The sequence below is a fragment of the Muntiacus reevesi genome, chromosome 18, assembly GCF_963930625.1.
Source record: "Muntiacus reevesi chromosome 18, mMunRee1.1, whole genome shotgun sequence".
Taxonomy (NCBI): domain Eukaryota; kingdom Metazoa; phylum Chordata; class Mammalia; order Artiodactyla; family Cervidae; genus Muntiacus; species Muntiacus reevesi.
The window spans coordinates 47664126-47687969 of NC_089266.1; the positions used below are offsets into that span (position 1 = coordinate 47664126).

The following is a 23844-nucleotide window of genomic DNA, read 5'->3' on the forward strand; positions in this document are numbered from 1 at the left end:
CAAACCCAGATCAGCCTGATTCCAAGCCTTACCCTGAGTCTCCTACGGTTGCTGCCTCTCGGCAAGTACAGAAAATGTGTGAAGCTAGGCAACACCAGATCTCAATGTAAATATTGAGCTTTCTGAGCATAAATGGAGAAAACTAAAAGTAGAAGGAATAGTATTATCTCACAGGGCCGTTGTGAAGAATAAATGAGATGCTTTATGCGAAGTGATCAGCACCATGCTTATTGTAAAGCCTGTTCCACCCTGTCTAGCAACAGGAGTGAGTTTATGGAACTTCCCTGGTGGTCTAGTGGCTAAGACTTTGTTTCCACCGCAGAGGACTCGGGTTAGATCACTGATCAGAATACTAGGATCCCACATGTCACACGGTGTGGCCAAAAGCAACATCAAATAATTCAACAAAACATTTTTTAATCCAAAAAAGAGAAGTGAGTGTATATATGTCTATCTCTCCCATTATAAAACCAGCTCTTTCAGAGCAGCAATGGAATCACATTCATCTCAGCACTACTAGACAGCTTCCGGAGTGCCCAGCATCCAGTAGGTGCTCAATAAATGTTTGCTGCGTTGACTCAGCAGCCCTGTGTGCTCCTCACCCTCAGGCCTGGGAGCAGGGTCTGTGTCTAGTCACCTAGCATTAAAGATGACCTTGGTCATCCCTTAGCTGAGGTCCAGTGGCCACTCATGCCTGCGATCACGTCACCTACCTCCTGACCAGACACCATCCGGCAAAGCAGGGGTGTGTCCACCCCACATGGAAGGAAAGGAGACGCAGGTGGGGAAGCACAGGGTGACACGCCAAGTGGGTAGTGGCTTCTGTCTCGTGGACTGGACCCAATATATTTCCTGACACCATTCCAGCTTTCCCATCACTTGAGCATGACCTCAGAACTAGTCAGTCGGTTCAGTTCAGTCACTTAGTAGTAGTGTCTGACTCTTTGCGACCCCATGAATCGCAGCACGCCAGGCCTCCCTGACCATCACCAACTCCCAGAGTTTACTCAAACTCATGCCCATCGAGTCGGTGATGCCATCCAGCCATCTCATCCTCTGTTGTCCCCTTCTCCTCCTGCCCCCAATCCCTCCCAGCATCAGGGTCTTTTCCAGTGAGTCAACTCTTCGCATGAGATGGCCGAAGTACTGGAGTTTCAGCTTCAGCATCAGTCCTTCCAATGAACACCCAGGGCTGATCTCCTTTAGGATGGACTGGTTGGATCTCCTTGCAGTGCAAGGGACTCTCAAGAGTCTTCTCCAACACCACAGTTAAAAAGCATCAATTTTTCGGCGCTCAGCCTTCTTCACAGTCCAACTCTCACATCCATTCATGACCACTGCAAAAACCACAGCCTTGACTAGACGGGCTATCTAGGTTGCTCATAACTTTCCTTCCAAGGAGTAAGCGTCTTTTAATTTCACGGCTGCAGTCAACCATCTGCAGTGATTTTGGAGCCCCCCAAAATATAGTCTGACACTGTTTCCACTGTTTCCTCATCTATTTGCCATGAAGTGATGGGACCAAATTCCATGATCTTAGTTTTCTGAATGTTGAGCTTTAAGCCAACTTTTGAATGGGGGGTAACTCTTTTTACCTTGTCGTTAAATCTTGTATCTGTTCTGGGCTGTGCCTTGTGCTAATCTCATCCTTGCACAAACACAATATTGTGGAGAGGGCTGTAGTCCAGCTTCAGAAGACTCGGGTCAATAGAGGGTGGTATTGGAATCTTCAGTGGGTCTTTTTTCCTCTCTGAGCCTCAGTTTCCTCGTCTGTGAATTGTGAATACTAATGACTGCCTTGTCTTCTTTGTGAGACTGTTTTGAGGACTAAATGAAAGGAGGAAGCTCCTTGCACACCATAAAACACTATACAAATGTTAGAGTTCTTTATGTGGCTGGAATCACCTTAGATAGGAAAGACTTTGACCTCTCTCTCTCTCTAACACATCACAAGATTTCTCTGCCCTGAAACTGTTTAGGGTGCTTCTCTATGCCCTGTCTCTCCCATCCTATTTGGGTTTGGAAGATGCAAAGGAACCAGAAGGAAGGTACTTAATGGAGCACTAGGGAGTCCTTAGTTCAAGGCCAAGGTTCCACTCCTTAACCGTTTGTGGGTCCTTGGGCCAGTTTTTACCCCTTTAGAGCCTCTATTTCTTCATTATTAAAGCAAGACTGATGCTGCCTAGCTCACAGGTTTGTGGGAAGAATACAGAAGAGAGTACCACAAGGATCCCTCACTAACAATTCTTTGACTATTAATCTGAAAACAGATTCCAGGAAATCTTAGTAAAGAGAATTGCCTTTCTTTCTTTTCTGAACACTAGCCTGGCCCATATAGTTGATTCAATAAACACTTATACAGCCCCTGCTGTGCGCTGGGCCCCCTGCCAACCTCACTTTTCATGGGTGTAGTAGAAGGGCTAGATTATTGCTCTAGTGTGAAGGCTGTCTATGCCAGGTGTAGTATTTATTAGTTTAATATCATACTAGGTCGCTCGTTTTTAATTTAATCTTTTACAAGTTCCTGGGAACACCCTATTTCTATAAATGACCCAGCAAGAAGGAGGTGGGTTGTTGAATCAAATGAGAGAAATCTCCGCTACCCTTAGGAGTTTTCCTGGCAAAGATCATCTGATAGCAGCTTGTTTGGGGAAATAGAAGTGCAGAGCTGGAAGGGGCTGCGGTGGTAGGATCTGACATCCTTCTGGAGCCATTTGTCCCAAGCTTGCAGCTGTCCCCAGAGGACTTCACAGGTAGTAGACACTTGGTCGTGTTTGTCAATGAACTTACCCTAGAAGTTGTGCTCTAGGAAGAGGGAAGGAAGGGAGGCAGGAAGGAGCCCTTGAGCTGTGTGCTATGATTGAGAAAGCACTTCATTGGAAACCAAATCCAAGCCCCTTACAAGGTGTTTTTCTATGTTATCTAATTTAATCCTTCCAATAACCCTAGGAGATAGAAATTCCACTATTATCACCATTGACATATGGTGCTAATATAAAGACTCAAATTAAGTAACTTTCCCAAAGCCACACCCACAAACAGCTGCTCTTATTCGACTCCAAATCCAGGATCTCCCAGGTGATCTGTGCTAATATCTCTTGGGAAAGTCATTTCTCCTCCCTGAATCTGTTTCCTCATCCCAAAGACGAAGAAGTGAAGTGAGATGCCTCTCAGTTCTCTTTCAGATATGTAGTTTTTATCCAAGGTTCAGCAAAACTGTAGCCCACAGGCTAAATCCAGCCAGCCAATTGTTTTTTGGTTTTGTTTTGCTGTGTACTGCATGGCCAGGTGGATTTTTAACCACTGGATCACCAGTGAAGTCCATCCAATTGCTTTTGTAAGTAGTTTTATTGGCACAGAGCCACACAATTCATTTGTGTATTGTCTATGACAGCAGAACTGAGCAGTTTTGTCAGAGAATATAAGCCTCAAAAACCTAAAATACTTACTAACACACTGATGTGCTCAGTCGTGTCTAACTCTTTGTGAATCCACGGATGGTAGCCCACCTGGCTTCTCTGTCCATGGAATTTTCCAAGAAGGAATACTGGAGTGGGTTGCCATTTCCTACTCCAGGGGATCTTCCCAACCCAGGGATCGAACCCGAGTCTCCTGCATCTCCTGCACTGGCCAGGCGGATTCTTTACCAACTGAGCTACTAGGGAAGCCACTGGGGAAGCCCAAATGATAACTTAGTAAAAAGCATATAATTGCAAAGTGTAAAATGTAAACAGTGGCAGCCACCTCCTTACTGCCCCCCATTTACAGTTGCTGCATGGCCCTATACATTCTTTCCCATTTGTCATGTATAGTTTATCACCATTGAAACTTACAGAAACTTAGCATTGAAACTTAGCATATTTCAGGGGTGAGCAAACTTTTTCCATAAAGGGCTGGATTGTAACACACTGGTAAAGAATCCACCTGCCAGTTCAGGAGATGCAGGAGATTCGGGTTTGATCTCTGGGTCGGGAAGATCCCCTGGAGAAGGAAATGGCAACCCACTCCAGTACTCCTGCCTGGAGAATTCCAGGGACAGAGGAACCTGGTGGGCTAGAATCCATGGGATCGCAAAGAGTCAGACACGACTGTGTGACTCACTTTCACTTTCAGTGGCTCAGACAGTAAAGAGCCTGCTTGAAATACAGGAGACCTGGGTTCAATTCTTGGGTCAGGATGATCACCTGGAGAAGGAAATAGCAACCCAATCCAGTATTCTTGCCTGGAAAAATACCATGGGTGGAGGAGCCTGGTGGGCTACAGTCCATGGTGTTGCAAAGAGTCAGACAGGACTGAGTAGCTAACACTAACAAAGTTATAATTTATAGCAACATCCACAGATCCTAAGTGTGTAGCCTGGTGATGTATCCACCATCTTGATCAAGATAGAGAACTTTCCCAGCATCCCAGAAATCTCCCACATTACCCATCCCTGTGAATACATCCCCCAAAGTAACCTCAATTTTTTTTTAAGAGGACCATTTTAAAAGTCTTTATTGAATTTGTTACACTGTTGCTCTATTCTATGTTTAGGTTTTTTTGACCACGAGTCATGTGGGATCTTAGCTGTCCAACTAGGGATCAAACTGCACCCCCTGCGTTGGAAGGCAAAGTCTTAACCACTGGATCACCAGGGAAGTCCCAAGTAGCCTCAACTTTCCTCTATCACCACGGATTAGTTTTTCCTGCTTTTTAACTTTATATAAATGGAGTCACACATTACATACCCATTTGGGTCTGGGAAAGGTATTTAAGCTACAACTTCCTTGCTGACAACTTGAAAACTCAAGTATAATAAGGACACAAAAATCTTAATGGTATTGTGCAGGAATGATTACTTGTGCATTTATTCAACAAGGGTTTTATTGAGCTTCTTTTATGAATCAGACACCTCTCCAGACATTGAAGAGTAAGTCATGAGACGGTCTCCATCTTCCTGGAGTTTACTATCCATGGTGTCCCATGTCTAGCACTACTCAGAGTTCCAGCCTGAGCTCATGTACCGTCTGCCCAAAAGTCTGGAAATGGACAACGTGGTCATTCTGGAATTTCAAATCATGGAAACAATAGGGAACTTAAACGACCATTCAGACCAAGTGGTCATCTTTCAAAAGCAGAGTCAGAGAAGGTGCCCAGCCAAGCCTTTTGGGGAGGTGAAGAGTTATCCAGAAAAGAGTGTTGTATCCAGAGATTGAATCTCAGGCTCTAATGCCACAGTCTAGAATGCTCTCTAGACTGCAACGCTGCTCTCTTGACAATAAGGCTTCCAACCTCTTTCAGACTAGGATAGGGTGGTATTCATGCTTAAGTCTAGAGATGCTTTCATTTTGAGACTTTCTGGAGACTCTCCCGAATCAATGTGGAGAGGGGAGCATCAGAGAAGAGAGAGGACTGGGTTCTCCCAGTTGTAAGCAAATCAGGGGAACCGTGGAAAGTAGGAGGAAGACTGTGTGCACCAGTGCAGGAAGGCAGGGCCACCGAGGCTGTGACGTTATGGGAGGGACTGAGTCCACGGGAACCACAAGTGCCATTCTGTGAAATTTCCAAGATGGTGCCCAGAAAGCTTTCACAGGCTAATGAGCCAACTGGATTTTAAATTATCTTGGATCAGGGACTACATTTCCCATAGAAAAATCTTGGGATGTGAACGAGGGGATTCATTGTTTGAGTAGAAGAACCTAATCTGGTCTCCTTAAATTCAGTAACTCAAAAAAGAAAAAAAAAAGCTGGGAATAAAAGAGCCTCCAGAAGATCAGCTGCCTTACTTCTTTGCATGTTTTCATGATGGGCTGTCTCTTTCTAAACATGCCAGACACTTGAACCTGCAGTTACTAACTCATTATTTTTTTACCTTCACAAAAACACAGTAGAGTATTAGGATCATTTTCCACCTAAGGAAGCTGAGGCTCAGAAGTTTATGTAATGCAAGCTTATTCAAGTCACACAGCTGGTTAAGCAGATTGCAGAACCCACATTTAGGTCTGTTTGACACCAACATCTGCCCTCTATTCTCTGATGTGGAATCACAGCAGAATCCCCCCCCCCCCTTTTTTTTTTATTTTTCAGTGGGTTTTGTCATACATTGATATGAATCAGCCATAGAGTTACACGTATTCCCCATCCCGGTCCCCCATCCCACCTCCCTCTCCACCCGATTCCTCTGGGTCTTCCCAGCCCACCAGGCCGGAGCACTTGACTCATGCATCCCACCTGGGCTGGTGGTCTGTTTCACCACAGATAATATACATGCTGTTCTTTCGAAACATCCCACAATCCCCCCTTTCAACTTCCCATCTCCCAACGACGTAAAACTGGAGCCCTTTCTCTTTCATCCTAAAGCCCTACTCAAAAATCCGGAGCCCCAGTCTCAACCCTTCTATTAACTTATTACAGTAGCTCCAAGCCACCTCTTTAAAATGCCCTTCGTCTTCTTTTCCCAGTTCTTTAAAGTGGGGCTACAGTGTCAGTCCACTATTACTTTATCCTGTGTGAAGCATAAACAGGAGTATTTCAGTTATGTTCTGGCTTCCTCTGTTTGGAGGAAGCCTAACCAAAGTGTTTTATGAGATAATTCATTTGGTGAGTGTTTGTAACCCACATCCTGAAGGACCCTCTGCTGGGATCCTTACACTTTTTCTTTCTAAATTTCCATATGAAGAGATAGATGATGGGTCTGCCCACAGATCTGTAGATGCAGTTACTTGGTGAGCATCCATATTGCATCAGGTGCTATATACCGATAGAGCAAGAGGGTTACAGGAAGCTGCTGACTTTGAATAGCCAGATTACCTGGACATGCATAGGAAATTTCCCTGTACTCTGGGCAACGTTCTGTGTGTTTCCATCCGCTGGGGTTGGGGGAAAGAATGGGTTTGCTGACACCTGAATTTTGAGAGATAAGGAAGCTTGAGAGTCAGACGGGGCACACAGCAGTCGGAACTACAAATCAAAGCTTTGTTGTTAAAAGGGAAGTGATGGCTGGTTTTTTAATGGGTTTTCCCAGCTAAACACAGAAACTGATCTTCATTACACTTGACTGCTTCTATCATGATAGCAAGTGAGAGACAGAGAAAAAGCGATTGTTCTCCAGGGACATTTACTCTGAACACTTCATTATCCCTGCTGAGGGGAGCTAGGGAGGCAAAAAATATTCTCCCATTGGGCTGCACTGTGAGGGGCAAGGAGGTGCCATATGTCACAACAAACTCCAAGACAATGAGGTGAAATGAAGAGCCCTCGTTTCTATGAACTTATTACCCCTTTCTCGGGGAAAGACACTGAGATGCTATAAAGGTCACTCAGAGCTCCGTGCATACAACCACCCCTTTCTCGTGGGTGGTCCAGGAGTGCAGAGCAAACCCTGTATTTAAAAACGTCAGCCTAGCTCCTTAGCTGGGCTTGTCTGGTGGCTCAGTGGTAAAGAATCTGCCTGCCAATGCAGCAGACATGGGTTCCATCCCTGAGTCGGGAAAAATCCCCAGAGAAGGAAATGGTTACCCACTCCAGTATTCTTACCTGGGAAATCCCATGGACAGAGGAGCCTGGCAGGGCTTCAGTCCATGGGGTCACAAAAGAGTGGGACACAACTTAGGGACTGAACAACAAACTCCTCAGCAGCCTGACTTGGATCAATCACATCTGGGTTTCAGCTCTGGCACCTGAACCAAGCAGACAGATCTGATGACCCTCCCCATGCCCACTCCTACTGCTGCTGAAATTCCCCTCTTCCTCCTGTCTTTAAAAGATGGGAAAGGGGGGAGACTTTGCTTAGAAGCTCCTTTGCAAATCCCCTGCTCATTCTGAATGTTTGTCCCTAAGCTCCCAGTGCCTCCAAGCCCAGCACTGAATCTGCCTGGTTCTGAGAATCCTGAACCTCCCAAGGGGCCAGATTTTACTACTAGGAACCGGCTTCCTGCCTTCTCAGAGAAGTGTGAACACTGTTCCTGGGATGCAGGGTTTCACAGGTGGGCTCATTCGATGTACACAATACTGCATCCTCTGGGCTTTAGGTTTCAGTATTTCTTAGGTGATGAACCTGAAGCTTAGAGAGGGGAAGCAGGTGTCCTCTGCCCCCAGAAACTATGGGACTGTGAGCCATGGGTCCTAAAAAGCCCCTGCTGCCCTGGGTCTTCTGCAAGTCCTGGGCAGCCTGGAGGTCGGGGCGCACCTCCTGCCTCCGTCCTTCCCCCTGAGCGCCTTGGGGAGATGCAGGTGAAACTCTGAGAGCGCTGAGAGGTTCCCGGCTTCCTCCCTGGGCCAGGCCGGCGTGAACAATCACTTCTGTCCCTCGCTAGCTTGGTCGGCCCCTTCCCAGCTTGGCGTGGGAGTCGCCAGCCACCGCCGCCGTGACCTCGGGCCCGCAGAGATCAGCCTCTGGCCCCGGGAACCGGTGTGTCCTGGAGCTGCAAAGAAGCCAGAAATCAGTGCGCGCAAGACGTGTGGCTTCAATTGTCCAGCCAACTTTCACTGCCAGAAAGGAAGCCCCGCAATCCTGGTTTTGCCCCGAAAGCGAACTTTGATATTCTGGGTTTTAAGCCAGGGGCCCGGGCGCCCCGGTCCCCGCGGCTTGGCCCGGCTGGGTGCTGGTGCGGCCCCGTGGCACCCGGTTAGTCGGCGCCTCCTCTTTCCAAGGGTTCTCCCGGGCCTCCATCCCTCTGGCCTACGCTCTGGGGCCGACAGTTCTGCAAATCCAAGCCGCCAGCCCCGGCGCCCGAAGGCCTGGGGTCGGCAGAGCGGTAACCCAGGTAGAACTCAGCGCCTGCCACCCACCCCGCATTCCACACTCACCCCCGCCCAACACGCCCCTCTTTCCGCGGGTCTCCGCGTCCACTCCCCTGCGGTCAGTTTATTCCTCCGCCCGCCCGGCTCTCCGGGCCCACCGCTTGCAGGTTGGTCGGGACGCGTGCGAGGGCCCCCCTCCTCCGTCTGCTTCTCCCAAGAGCACCCCAGCTTCCTCCAGCCCTCACCTGACCCTCGAGCGCAGTTTCTCCTTCTCTCCGGACTTAAAGCCGAACCCACAGCGGGTGGAAAAGTCCCGGCGCCTCGCACACCAGGCTGCAAGCTACTTGTTTAACGAGTCCAAAGGTCAGCTGAAGTTTGACTGATACGCGGAAGCGGTGCAAGGATCTCTTCAGCCCCCCGGCGTGAATACCCTGGACCCTAGCATCCCCGGCTCTCGGCTCGGGTCTCGGGGCTCTCTCGGGTCTGCCTCTCACACTCCCTCTCTCGGTTCCCCTCCCCAACCCCCCCCCCCCATCCCCGCCGACCATTTGCATCTTGCCGAAAGCCGGGCCCTCCCCGCTGATTTGCATATCTTATATGGCCTAATGGTGGCGATCATGGCAAGTTAGTTTTCTGACTCCTCTCGGAGGAGACTCCGGGACCCCGGGGAGTAACAGGTGTCTGGAGGCTGAAGGGTGGGGGGGGTTCCTGGACTTGGGGTTCGCTTGTGAAACTCCCCTCCACCCTCCTCTCTCGCACCCACCCGCCCGCCCCCTCACCCCCTTCTTTCTCTGTCCTTGGAAAATGGTGTCCAAGCTCACGTCGCTCCAGCAAGAACTCCTGAGCGCCCTGCTGAGCTCCGGGGTCACCAAGGAGGTGTTGATCCAGGCCTTGGAGGAGTTGCTGCCGTCCCCGAGTTTCGGGGTGAAGCTGGAGACGCTGCCCCTGTCCCCTGGGAGCGGGGCCGAGCCGGACACCAAGCCGGTCTTCCATACTCTCACGAACGGCCACGCCAAGGGCCGCCTGTCCGGAGACGAGGGCTCCGAAGACGGGGACGACTATGACACCCCTCCCATCCTCAAGGAGCTGCAAGCGCTCAACACCGAGGAGGCGGCTGAGCAGCGGGCGGAGGTGGACCGGATGCTCAGGTAGGCGCTGGCCGAGGTGCGGAGGGGTGCGCCCGAACACTCGGAGCCCCGGGCCCCGTGGCTGAGCCCCACGGCCCCTTCTGTTGCCAAGCCTGGTTTCCACCAAAGAAGTCCCCCGGGGGGCGCTCCGCTTCTCTCCCAACACCTGGACCCCTCCCAGCCCCTCAATCCGACAGCCCGAGCCCCGAAACTTCGTGAATTCCTGCCCAGCCCAGCGCCCGGACCGGTGGGGCCCTCCCGGCTGGGTTAGAGTTCAGCCTGGGAGAACCGAGCTTGCAGAGCCCTTGCCCACGCGGCCGAAGGTGCGAGTGGGCGCAGTGAAACCTTGGCGATTCCCGGGTGCCGAGGCTCCGGGCCCTCAGCAACCCCAGGCCACAAGCACTCTTCCCGGGGTGCCGTCTCTGCGGAGCCGGCCTGGGGCGCGGCGTCCTGAGGCTCTCGGCAGAGGGACCAGCGGCTCCGGGGCCGGGAAGTGGGGGGCGCCTTCTCCGATGGGCCCTCTCGTCTGCAGCGCCCGCGCAAGGCCCGGAGGTTATCCGGAATCCCTAAAGCCCCTTGAGATCTGCGAAAGGAAATGCTTGCACGTTGTCGGGTTGGAGTGGACTTGCAAGGGGCAATGAAACCGGGTCTTTAGCAAGCGAGGGATCAGTGGGTCCAAGCCTCCAGTTCGCGGTGGATTTGGTGGGAGAAAGGAGAGCGTTCCCGGATCTCGCCGCTGACACCCCGGCGTCCCCGGGGAATCCAGGCAGGCAGACCGCCCGGCGGTCTGTCTCCGGGCCCCGGGTAGTTTGCTAAGCCTTTCCGAGCTGCCTAGGACTTTGACAGCTTTTTACTAATTATCCAAGGAGCCGAGCGGTTCCTCTAGACCGCGCGTCGCTCCCAGCCAGGCTACTCTGGGACCGAGACCCTCGCTTGGCCTCGGACCTTCCAGCGCCGCAGTCCCCAGGCAGGGCCAGGACGGGAGTCGCGCCCGGGACCGGGGCAACCCGGGTCACCCGCCCGCAGTGGCCGTTTGGGATGCGATATGACCTTGCATTTGAATTTGCTACCTGGGGACCCGGCTTACTCTCTAGCAAAACAATCAGGGGAATTTCTAGATTTTTTTTTTTTTTCTAACTTCCCGAAAGTCTGTTGCTACAGTTAGTTCGTAGGGTTTGAGGTTCTTTCTTGCCTGGCGGTTGCCCCCTTGGCGGTGGTTTCTACCCGGCCTGGGCTAGGGGTGCAGGAAGGTGAAAGGGGTCAGAGAGAGAGGCCGGAACGCCGGGGCGGCCCGGAGATTGACCCCGGGTCGGGAGGAATCGCCGATGTCCGGTCGCCCGGCACCGGGGCCCGCGGGGCCTAGGCCCATCCGCCTGGCCGCAGGCACCCCCCTTCCAGCGGGGTTTTGGAAGAAGAATCTGGGGCGTCCCTCGGTACCCAGCCCTGCGCCGGGTTAGACGTGGCAGAGATGTAATATAAACTGAAGCACGTGGAGTTAGGGTGTTATTATTTCTATAAATCATCAACAGAAAGATACACAAAAAGTCGTGATTAGGTTGAACGGAGAGGCGGGTTATTCATTGGTGAAGTTGTAAACGCGGCTTCGAGGGGGAAGGAAAGCAGAAAGCGGACGCGCGGGGCTGTTCGCGGCTCCCAGCACACACGCACGGGCCTGCCCGGCCTTCCCAGGAGAGCCCCCGCGGCGCCCCGAGCCCCCGCGCCAGACCCGGGCTGCCCCGGAGGTCGCCGGCACCGCAGGCCGGAAGGACAGAGAGCCAGGTTCGGCCCTGGGCCCCGGACCTCAGCGCTCTCCGCTGCGCAGAGCTCCGGGCTCCAGGGGGCGGAGAGCCAGGCTAGGGGGCCCAAGACCCCCACCGGAGGCGGGAGTAGGGGATACACAGGACAGGCCCTGAAGTTTCTCCTCCTTTCCCCCAGCGGCTGCTAACTTCCCTCCCCCACCTTCAGGAGTGGTCAGACTTGATTAAAGTAATTTTTCAAGAAATCGCTAGCGGTCCCCAGGTCACTGCGCAGTGGCTGCTACACGCCAGACGCGCGCACTCCCCTTCTGTCCACCCTGCTCTGCTAAGGCGGAAAGAAAAGAACAGGACAAGTCACTTTGGGGAGCGGCTGGCCGCTCTTTCCATCTCCAAGAAGAGCGAGGCGAGAAAAGCAGTTTGGGGCTGCGCGCTGCCGGTTCTGGCCCCGGCTCTAGGCTGGCGCGCGCGGTGAAAAGTTGCAACGCGGGTTGCTCCCCAAGAAGCCCGGGTGCAGGCTTCTTAACGAAGAATCGCGGCGATCTAAGCCGGAGTCCGGGGCCTCTCGGTTCGTGGCATTGTTTGGAAAGGAGCGTGCTGGGCCGACTAGGCGGGCGCCGAGGTCGGGCGCTTGACACCTGTGCCCTGAGGACATGCCCGGCGCCCTTCTCCCGATCCGTGTGTTTATAGGGGTTGCGAACCCCAGATCACTGGCTGTATTTTTGAATTTCAAAACGTAACCGACTCTTGGGGCCCTTCCCGGTGAATCCATGAGAATTCTGTGGTCAGAGCTATAAAGGTGTGACTACGCCATCTTATCCCCAGCTCTGGTCTTTAATGCGGGCTCAAAGATTTGGTATCGTTTATGTGGCTTCCCTGGCCTTTTGTTTTTCGTTTCAAACCTTTCCAGCCGTTAAGCTAATTCACTTTTTCCGCGGAATTATTTACTCCCAGAACATTACACTATTTCAGTTAGGTTTCTTAAACACACAAAATAAATACTAGTTAAAAATTTAAACAAAACCAAAAATGTTAAAGAATCTGTCCAAGCAGCATTACCTTTAAAAACCCAAATACTTATTCTAACTTTCAAAGCTGTTGTTGGTATCTGTGGAAGGTGTTTTTTACCCTAAAAATATCTGTGCAAGAATTTAGCAGAAAGAAACTTTTAAAATGAGTGTTTTAAAATGTTTACACGGGCATGTTCAAAATGTTACATTACTTTCCTCTTACTCAAGGTGAATTAGCCATGTTTGAAATGGACGCAGTTTCTCATTTTTTGTTCCTGTTTTTACTTAAACATTGTTGTATTACTTGGAAGTACCTTTATAAATACTTGAGAAATATATTAAGCTATATGTAATTTTGAGTTTGCATTTATCAAAAACATCTCTATCAAAACTTGTGTTCTCATAAATTTAATATCAAAGACTTGCTAAAATAATCCCAATTTTTCAAATGCTTACAAAAATCTGTTTAATTACTAGGTTAAAAAAATTCATTATACAAACGTGATTTTAGTTGACATAGACATCATCTAGAAATAAATCACTTATTTCATCTTCAACTGTAGCTGTTCTTTGGCCCTCTGTTCTGTCCTCTGAAACTAATTATTCCCTTCACTTTTTTTCATATTTTATCAGGCTATTATATACATCAACATACTGTAAGGGGGTGCTGGGGTTTTTTAAGTTAATGATGTAGCTGCCTTAAACAAATAATATATATGGATATATTGTTCATGAATTTTTTTGTTCTATACTGTGCACTCTTCTCTTAATTTTTGTTTTCAATTAGATCACTCACTTTTAAGCCAACTCTTCAATAAGCAAGAACAGATATTGGCAAAGTTGAAAATATTTGGAATAAATTCAGAGGCACTAATACATTGTTCTTAAAGAGGTTTTTTTTTTTTTTTTTTTGCATTACCTGTGTTTATGAATGATATGAACTTAAATGAAAACACTTAAATGAAAAGTCTAAGTTCTTACCCCAAGCTTGAAATTTATGAGGAAGATTAACTTCCAGACACTCTTACCCTATCCGAGGAGAAATGTAAGACTATAGAAAGAAAGTGGCATTTGGAATCATTCACATCTTTTTCAGAAATCGAAATTATCCATCCGTCTGTGTGGTCTTATTTGGGAGGGGGGTCTGTGAAGAATTTCTTGTTTTAACTTTATTTGCCTCACATCAGTACAGTGATTCCTCAACCCCACAGGGGAGGGACATCATTTCTTAAAAGTTTTCTGAAACTCTGAAAAATTTAACATTTGGCTAAGACGTCCTCCTTGCTTCTCCGGAGGTGGTCACTTAGGTTTTACTGCCTTTTGACACGCAAGAAGCGGAGAGTCCCATCCCAAAGGGAGGTGATGTAGGAGAGGTCCAGGTGAATTTAGAGATGCTACCTCCTATCGTGGGGATCAACCAGCGTGGTTCCTAGCCAATGACACCTCTGCTCTCTGGTCTGCCTCTTCCTTTAAAATCTCTCTCGTTCTAGGGAAGTGAAAGAAAGTAAAACAAACAAACAAAGAAAAACGTAAAATAAAAACAAAAAGAAACACCCAGGAACTTTTCTTTCTGCTTCCAGAGAGAGAGTGCTGGGCTTGCTTTCCTATTACTGAAGCAAGGAAGTCATCTTCCTCTTTATCCTCCCAATCTCAGTTGAAAGGGTTGGAGTACACTATATAGGAGCTTTCATCTCTTTTGTCCAGGTTCTATTTTGGCCTCACCTCTCTCCCCAGGACGTAACTTGGGCAGGAGGAGAAATAGGTAGGGGAAGGTCAGTGTTTTGCAGGGAGTTTAAGTAAAACCTCTAGAAAGAGGATATTTGTCCCCGACCTCTTCCACCAGCATCCTAACCCTCTGCTTGTCTGTCTAGCGAGGACCCATGGAGGGCTGCCAAAATGATCAAGGGCTACATGCAACAGCACAACATCCCCCAAAGGGAAGTGGTGGATGTCACCGGCCTGAACCAATCACACCTCTCCCAGCATCTCAACAAAGGCACCCCCATGAAGACCCAGAAGCGCGCCGCCTTATACACCTGGTACGTCCGAAAGCAACGGGAGATCCTCAGACGTAAGTGCTTTCAACCTGCCTCTGCCCCACCAAGACTGACCTCTGCCCTCACTCTGACCCCTGTGGGGTGCCTCAGCTTCCTTCTCATCAACAAGGGCTGCGTGGCACTTGGCAAATATAAGGAAGCTGTCAGGTGGATTTGGCTGCCCTGCAATGAGCTGGCTTATGTCGTTTTCTTCTCCCAAGATGCCCTAGTCCCCAGCCAGTTGATTTGCCAAGCCCATCGGTGTGTGGCACACCTTGAATATTTTGGTCCCTGCTTCCAACATCTTTCTCTTTTTTGAAACCAAGTAGGTGACAGCAGAATATTGAACCCGAAGTAAGCCAAGCATCTTCTCCCCTTGATCCATGACAATGGATCAGACTTTCCAAGGAAGGCATTTAGTAGCAATCAATAATATTGATCACTGTTATTGTTGTTTTCCTTCTCTCTCAAAGAGTATTAAAAAAATAGAAGGCACTCGTACATATAGATATGTTAGGAACTTGACCCTGTTGTTTGGGAGGATGGGGTGGGGGGTACAGCTGAGTTCTGAAGCAATTTAAGATGCTTATTCACATTTACCAAAATCGGGAGAGCTTTGAGACCCCAGCTGGTGAGCCTGTCAGAGGAAGAGTCTGCTTCTGGCTAAGGCAGGACTCAGTAAAAGCATCTGCATTTGCAACTCTGAGTGATGAATTCTCATCCTTCCCATTGTCTTTCCCAGATTTCCTTTCTGTCCCAAGATTTCTTCAACGCAATAACCCTGAGAGATTTTTGTTTGGAAGGCTAGGGAAGTTTGAACTGCATTTGAATGATAAGAGTATCAGTGACCTAGTGTTTTTATTTTAGGAAAAGTGTACTTTTACATTATATTCTGATTATTTCAATCCAGCCCTCTTTCTAGGAAAATTTTATGTAAGTTTTCGCTCTTCCCACATACTCCCCTCTGGGCTGTGGGCTTCTCTGTCTTTGTTAACATATGAGTTTCCACCACTTTCTGGGCTGAGTTTTTCCCGTCTTGCTAGAGGATTGCTTTTAAAAATCACTCTTGTTTTCTGTCACACACTGCCCTGAAGTGATGGTTTCAGTACTTATTGTCTCAATGTCCATGGGCTGGAAAGGCCTTCAAGATGCAAGGATGTTAGGGGTTCACCTTATATTGCAGTAATTTGCCCTTTTGCTGGTAGCATTAGATAAGTTGGAGCTTCACTGGTGGTTATCAGGTTATAAGAAGCCCAGTGAGAGCTCTTTGCTCCTGAGAGGAAGAGGCCCCTTTTAAACTCTGGGATGATCCACCATCCATGGTGACTATGTCTTTAAGAAATTGTGTGTCTGACATGAAGCAACTCCCTGTAATTCCTGTAAAGCCCAAGAAAAACTTTCAGGAGCCGTAGTCTCCAAGGCCAGAGAACCCTTGGGATATGCTTTCACTCCAATCCAAGCCTCAAGCATCATCTCCCATTTGAGTCACCTCTCTGTATTCTGTGGGACTTCCCTCAGAAAGATGGAGGCAGGAGAGGTCAACCCAAAGCTTCTAAAAGATAGAAGTCCCAGAAAGGTTCTCAAGATGCTTGAGAATGGCATTTTGCAAAAATGTATGACCATCTCTGCAAAGGATTTTTCAATTATTGTTATTATTGTTTTAAAGTCCCATGAGACAGAAAGCTTAAGAAGCATCCCTTCATTCTGTAAATATTATATGGGCACCTATGAGGAGCCAAGCACTTGCTGAGCTGTGAGATACACAGGTTCTTTTCTCCAGGGACTTACAACCTAATGAGGAAGATGAGATGTTTGAATAAATAATGACAGTTTTCTAAGAGCTGTTATAAAAGTATACACAAGGGGCAGCCAGAGGAATTGTTAAATTGCCTAGAGACATCATGAAGGGCTTCCTGGAGGAGGTGTCATTTGAACCAATTCTTGAAGGTTGAATACAAGATATACTAGCACTGGATAAAAAATAGGAAGAGAGATGAATAAAAGAAGGACACAAGTGGACAAGTAACAAGTGGCAAGTAGTAAGAGAGAATCAGGATAATAAAAAAAGACACATGATAACAAATTTTCATAAGCTAAAAGTAATAAATGGTAATATTCATGAGCCTATCTTCACAGATAGAATCTTCTTTTCCAGGCTGGCTCTTGAGCCTATAAAGAGGTTACTGATGCCATTTTCTCCAAGTTATTTTTTATGGGCAACAAACATTTTCTGTGCACCAACCCCCCCCCCCCACCACCACCACCTTACATTAATCTGGAAAGAAGTAGGGGAGATTTGGTGGTGGGTGGAGAATGTGTGAGAGTCTGGCTCTTCAAAAAGGGCAGTCAACAGCCAGAGGCGGCCATCACTCTGTGGGCAGCTGCAAGTGTGCCTCGCACCCACCACAGACAGAACTTCAGGAGTCAGTTGTAGTTGTGTTACCTCCATCCAAGGCCCGTTGGAAGGTTTTGTGGGTGTGTGCTTTGGGTTTGTTTTTAGTGAGAGGTGATGCACATGGGGCATCACCATCAAGGGTTGTAAGTTCAGCGTCTACAGTCTAGGTTCACATCCTGGCTCCTGCCCCTGGCTCTAATTGGTCTGAACCTCAATTTCTTCATCTGTAAAACAGAGATAACAATTCTTCCCAAGAGAAGTGTGAGAGTTAGTTGAAGGGATACATTTGGCGGACTTTGTATAATAACCTCACTGTAGAAACGGTTCATTACATGTTCACTATGATGACAGGTTGGTTATCTCTTCACATCAAATGAGGAACCTTGTATTGATCCTGGGTCCTCGCGATTATCCGTAGTGGCTTTGGCTGTTATTCACGACAACTCCACAGGACCACAGGGAGGAGAGGAGATGCTGAGACAGACACCCTCTGAGCAGGGGACGTCTTTCTCCCCCTCTGATTGTCCCAAACTCCCTGCACTTAGATGGCTGCCGTGAAGACCAAGTAATACAGGAATTGTAAAAGTACTTTGTACAGTAGCACTTCCCTTGAATTTGGGTGATCATCGTTGTCATCACCATCATCCCGACCAGGGGTGCATGTTCTAAAAGACTCTTTAGGGCCTTCAAGTCTTCACCAGGCCCATTCCACAGGCAGAGAAGCCAAGGGACCAGGAATTACAGAACTTGGCTGGGACCCTACATTATCCCATGGAGTCAGTGACTTCCTGCTAGTAGATGTGGCAAAGACACTCTCAGGTATCTAAAGGAATTATTGGGAACTAGTGAAAACAGAGCCCAAAGTGGCCTGAGAATCTTCCAAAGTGGGTGGGGATCCAACCAAAGGTTCCAGTGACATGTTCTGTCTGTCTACCAAGGACGCAGCTCGTTAACTCATCTGATCAATGGACTAGTTAAACAAAGGTCAGCACTACCTGCATCCGGGGTCTAGGCTTGTTAGGGACCCACCACTTCTTGATGGGCCAAAATGGAAATGGATCTTTAGCTTGTTGCAAGTTCCCCATTGCTGGAGGTAGGTAGGTGGAAGGCCTCATGGTAGGGTGTTATGCACAGCATTCAAGCTGTGGCCTGACTTTGGACCTTGAGAGTTTTCTGAGACGTGCAGGGATGACTCCAGGAACCAAGAAAGAAAAACATCAAGGTCCAGAACATGGGCACTGGGAGTTAGGAAATGAATCTGTTATGGGTCCTTGCTCAGCAGGGTGCTTGGCCTCTCTGCTTGTTCATCTGTAAAATGGAGTTAATACTATGATGAACTCTGCTTCATGCAGATATAAGGAAGAGAACAAGGAGGCTGCCTCTTCCTCGAGTAAATATCAAATCTCATGGCAGCCACAGAGGCTAGGGGATCACCACTGGGTGATTTTTGTCTTTCATTCATTCAATCAAAATATATTGAGGGTCATGATATGCCCAGGTCCTGAGAATTGGACTGTCGGCTGCTCCATACCATCTATATTTACTTGTCTCCAACTCTTAAAACATCATTCTTAGGAAAGTCCTGTGTTTGCTATCTCTTGCACTTCCCATCTTTCAAATGTGTGGGCAGGTGTGTAAGACCTTCCCCTCTTGGGCTGTTTCCCTCATAAAGGGACCCCTGAACACACACACACACACACACACACCATTGCCTTTGAGATGATTGAGCTCTAAAGAACTGCTCCTTCTTTTTCCAATACAAAGATCCAGTTATATTTATTTCAAAGCAGTAGTCAAAGGGTTTGGGGTTTGGGGCTTGGGGTTTTACAAAGAGCATAACATAATGTTGATCCCTAGGATCTATGGGTGGAGAGAGCTGTTTTCAGCCTCTGAACATTTTGTCTAAGTGCAAATTGTACTTTTTAGCATTTTTCCCTCTAGACCCGAGACTTGGTGGAACTCATCTCCTTGATATCAAAACACAAGACTTCAGGATTCAGAGTGTTGCTTCATGTCTGAGAGCCAGTGAGCCAATGAAATAATAATAATAATAAATTGTCCTGAGAACAATGGTCAGCCACGTTTGAGCTCCTCCAAAGAAAGGAAAGGGGGTGGCTTTGGTGGAGCCAACAGAAATGGGCAGTGAGGGGCCTGGTGAGCCTGCCGCCACCCCAGCATTCCCACCTGTAGTTAACAGCAGACCCCAAAGCTCAGGGGAGAGACATAAAGGTATTTTTGTCCATTGATCTGTCTGTCTGTCTGTCTATCTGCTGAGTGAAGGCAACAGACTCTATCAAATCTACTCCTTTCTCTTTTCAGAATTCAACCAGACAGTCCAGAGTTCTGGAAATTTGACAGACAAAAGCAGTCAGGATCAGCTGCTGTTTCTCTTTCCAGAGTTCAGTCAACAGAGCCAGGGGCCTGGGCAGTCCGAGGACGCCTGCTCTGAGCCCACCAACAAGAAGATGCGTCGCAACCGGTTCAAATGGGGGCCCGCGTCCCAGCAAATCTTGTACCAGGCCTACGACCGGCAAAAGAACCCCAGCAAGGAAGAGAGGGAGGCCTTAGTGGAGGAATGCAACAGGTAACGCCACCGGAAGCTCCCCCAGAGCAGGCGGGCAGGCACGTGGACCTGAGCTCCACCCCCCAGTCATGGAGTGTTGAGACACTAATGCTTAGTCACTCAGCCGTGTCTGACTCTTTGCCACCCCATGGATGGTAGCCCGCCAGGCTCCTCTGTCCTTGGGGATTCTCCAGGCAAGAATACTGGAGTCAGTTGCCATGCCCTCCTCCAGGGGATCTTCCCAACCCAGGGACTGAACCCAGGTCTCCCACATTGCAGGCAGATTCTTTACCATCTGAGCCACCGGGGAAGCCCACTTATCCAGATAACTGTGGCTAAATCAGGCTTTCCCAAAGTGTGTTCCGCAGAACCCTCATTTCAAGTCATTACTAAGTCAGCCTGAGAAACATCACCTGCATACTTTCTCTTAGGGAGTCACAACGGTACATTCTTATAGTAAAGGCTCTGAGAAGTCCTGCAGTCAAGAAACGCACTTCACTTTGGTGAACTGGTTGTTAACCAGGGGATGTCTTTCCGTGGCATAGCCCTATGAACTATTATCCCAGGGAATGATGGAGAATGATGGTCTAAAATATGCCAGTGAAGGGAGAATCATGCGTTTGATCCCCCTACAGACCAAGGGAAAGGTATTCCTTAGCCACAGACTGGCTTTGGCCTAGACCAAATATGTTGGTTCAAAGGGAAACTAAGCAGGAGAGCAAGAATTGGTCAGAATTCCCTCCACTCTGCCCACGCTGATTAGAGTTGTTTTTGTAGAGTTCATTTGTTTTTAATGACATGGAATTTTTTTAAAGCTTCTATTTTGTATTGGGGTATACCTGACAGTGAAGGGACTCAGCCATACATATATACGTGTATCCACTCTCCCCCACACTCCCCTCCCACCCAGGCTGTCACGTTTTAAAGAAAACTATTTGAAAATCCTCTAGATATCCTTTAGCTTCATTCCTGCCCCATCTGCTCTGATTCCAGCCTTCACTTTAAAAAGAAAAATCTGCTCTTTGCTTGGCTAAGATCTGTGGGTTCTCTCTGTCTCTGGGCTGGACCAGCTCTGGCAGGGAGATGATGCAGCTAGGGAGGTCTGGAAGGGGCCTGGGGAGGTGAAACCATCTGCCCAGACATGTCACAGAGTCCTCAGCTATGCTCTGGCCCCCACTGATGAGAGGGAAGCCCCCCAGTATCCAGTGGTGTCTAAGAATCTCTCTCACACCTAGCACTGGTGTTTCCTCAGCGATGATGACTGGAGACCAGCTATCTCTGCTGCTGTGTCCTCATTTTTCCTCACCCAGTTTGCCCTTTGGAAGTGATTCCTGTTGTGTGAATAAGGAATCTGGCTTCCATGGCACCTTTGCAGGGTGTCTATACCCTGGAAGACCAGAAGTCGTTTCAGAGTGCTATGGAGGGGCTCAAACTAGGCAAGCAAAGGAAGTTGTTTTTTGTAGGACAGGTAAAATAGTCACACACGGTGTCAAGAGGCTCACCTGGACCTTCCGCCTGAGATGCCTGCCCCTCACCTTCCTCTCTTGTTCAGGAGCCACACCAAAGGCTAAGCCCAGACTTCTGGGGCGGTGAACCTACTCAGAACCTGTGTTCCATCCTGCTCCAGCCATCCAGCCATCTCATCAGATAACTACACAGGCTGGCCTTTTCTTAGGCTTCCCATACTTTATCCTTGGCCGCTTCACACTCCTTGCCACTCTTCACACTCCTAACCAGCACCCTCCCTGCTCCATGATAGTATGAGTGTGTGCTCAATCACTCACTCATGTCCAACTCTTTCTGACCCCATGGACTGTGTGTACTTCGCCAGGCTCCTCTGTCCATGGGATTTCCCAGGCAAGAATATTAGAGTGACTTGTCATTCCCTTCTCCCAGGGATCTTCCTGACCCAGAGATCGAACCCAAGTCCCCTGTCTGACAGGTGGATTCTTTAACCACTGAGCCACCAGGGAAGCCCCCCGCTATCGTGTACCTGGGGCCAAATGCCAGCGGGCCTCCCCCCGAACCACCCTCACTCACCGTTTCCCCTCTCTCCTGTTCTCAGGGCGGAATGTTTGCAGCGAGGCGTCTCCCCCTCCAAAGCCCACGGCCTGGGCTCCAACCTGGTCACTGAGGTCCGCGTCTACAACTGGTTTGCAAACCGCAGGAAGGAGGAGGCGTTCCGGCAGAAGCTGGCCATGGACGCCTACAGCTCCAGCCAGACGCATGGCCTGAACACCCTGCTCTCCCACGGCTCCCCCCACCACCAGCCCAGCACCTCCCCTCCAAACAAGCTGCCAGGTAAGCAAGGCTCAGCCCCACCACTTGGCAACCCGACCTTCCGGCTTCTCCCCTAGGGGGTCTCAGGACGTCTCAGAAGAGGAGATGCTTTGGGACGGTCCTAGGGCTGACTTCCTTCTGCTGCTGAAATGTTCTCATGAGAGTAGCGTGCGGCCGTGGTCGAATTTCCTCTGCATCCTTGCTCAGCCTCCAGGGAGCCCTGCTCCCCATTCTTCTCCAGGCTCCTTTCTCCTCTCTGTGTGTGTGTGTGTGTGTGTGTGTGTGTGTGTGTGTGTGTGTGTGTGTGTGTGTGTGTGTGTGTGTGTGTGTGTGTGGCTGCTGACTCAGCAGGTCTCGGCCGCCACCGGATGAGATGGAGCAGCCTGTCTTGTCTGTGTGCCAGGTCCACACCGCCGGCAGAGGGGTCGCCTCCTCCACCCCGTTCGCGTGCATCCCCAGGGCTCTGTCCAGCTGCAGCAGGAGGAGTCCAGGGCCCTCTGGGCAAGGACCCCTCTGCTTGGGGACGTTTGTGCGCTGCCAGAATTAGGGTAGGGTTGGTCACATGAAACCTTGGCAGTGATGAGTTGGTCAAAATCGGCTGAGTACCTACTGTGTGCTGTGTGTGCCAGGCCCCGCCCGGCCTGGATGAGGATGCCCCTGTTCTGGGGCGTGGGCTTGTCGGGAGGAATCCCACACCTTCCTTCCTGGTGGGAGAGCACCCCCACGTGCTGAGGGCTGTGTGGGTCCTTCTGGGAAAGCTGGCTTCCCAGCATGATGTGTTTGCTGAGGTTGGTGTGGTGCCTGTGTAGATAGAGCGTGGTACGGTCTACTGCCTGCTCGGGGAGGGGTTTGCAGAAAGGAGCCAAGCGCCACTTCCAACGCTGGGGATGGCTCTAAAACCACTCCATCCCCTCTCCAGCTGGTTGCCCTTCTGCTGGGAGAGGCCTGAGACCCGGAGCTGACTTGAGTGCCGGGGGCGCTGGCTCAGAGCCCCACCTGAACGAGCTGCAAGCATCCACTCCTCACTGTGCCCCCACCCCCCGCACCGCCGGCATGACCTCCTCGGGGGTCTCTGTCCAGCATGAAGTCTGGGCCAGGGAGGGTTCTTTTCTGGGTGCTGTTGCCACCGAAGGGAAGGGCTCAGCCACATAGGAAGAAAGTTGGGGTCGCTCCTGAGAGGCAGCGAAGCCTGCAGATGAACACTGGCCCAATGGCTAAGTAAGGCAGCCCCTCTGCGGCAGTAATCCCTGGAGTTGGAGCTGGGAGCTGCGGGGGGCGTGGCTGGGGCAAGGGGCGTTATTGAGAAGACAATGGCCATTGTGCTGGGACCTGTGATCTCCACACCAAAGTCAGGGAGCATGCAAGCCAAACAAAGGCCCAGTGGCTTTCTGACAAGCTGGGGTTGTGGTGAGGTCACCACGGGGTCGTCGGCTTAGGCATTCTGTATAGTGACAGGAGACCCAGAGAGGCAGGGCTGGAGGGGCCAGGGCAGGTACTAGGGCCTGGGCGGGGGGCCGGGAAACAGCCCAAGACACCGCCGATCGATCGGTCTCAGAAGGCACGTCCCACTGGAAGTGGATTCCCCGGAGTCCCCGGAAGTTGAGACCATGTGACGTATCAGGGAATGTTAAAACTGGGAGGTACTTGGAAGGAAATTGAGGCCCAGAAAGAAGTAGTAACTTTGCAGAGGTCCGGTCCCTAAGGCGATGGTAGCGGAACAAGGACTAGAACCCAGGTCTATAGAATCTCACCCTGTACCTTCCTACAGCACAGACACAGGTTGAGTGTGGGCACCAAGCTAGTGATGAGTAAGACACGCATCTCTGCCCCTGGGGGCTTCTGGTCTAGTTGGGAGGCTGGCATGGAGCCCCCAGAACTGCCAGGGATCAAGTTTATCTTTGAGAGTTTCGTGCCACTTTGTAGGGAGGAGCTGCTACTTATGGAAGGATCCTTATGGG

At 49.8% G+C, this 23844-nt stretch overlaps 1 protein-coding gene across 9 annotated transcripts in view; it reads left to right on the forward strand.

Annotated features, from left to right (window-relative positions):
• The first annotated feature begins 9358 nt into the window (after window positions 1-9358).
• Window positions 9359-23844, forward strand: part of HNF1B (HNF1 homeobox B) — a 62864-nt gene continuing 48378 nt past the window's right edge. For 4 of the 9 annotated variants that reach the window (XM_065908955.1, XM_065908956.1, XM_065908958.1 and 1 more), the window contains exons 1-4: window positions 9359-9869; window positions 14484-14683; window positions 19363-19627; window positions 21672-21907. In XM_065908955.1, coding sequence (XP_065765027.1) covers window positions 9526-9869; window positions 14484-14683; window positions 19363-19627; window positions 21672-21907 — 1045 coding nt within the window. In that variant the 5' untranslated portion in view covers window positions 9359-9525. Of the gene's footprint in view, window positions 9870-11656; window positions 12171-12231; window positions 14385-14483; window positions 14684-19362; window positions 19628-21671; window positions 21908-23844 lie in introns of those variants that run through there. The other 5 variants (XM_065908957.1, XM_065908960.1, XM_065908961.1 and 2 more) reach the window with 3 other exon arrangements.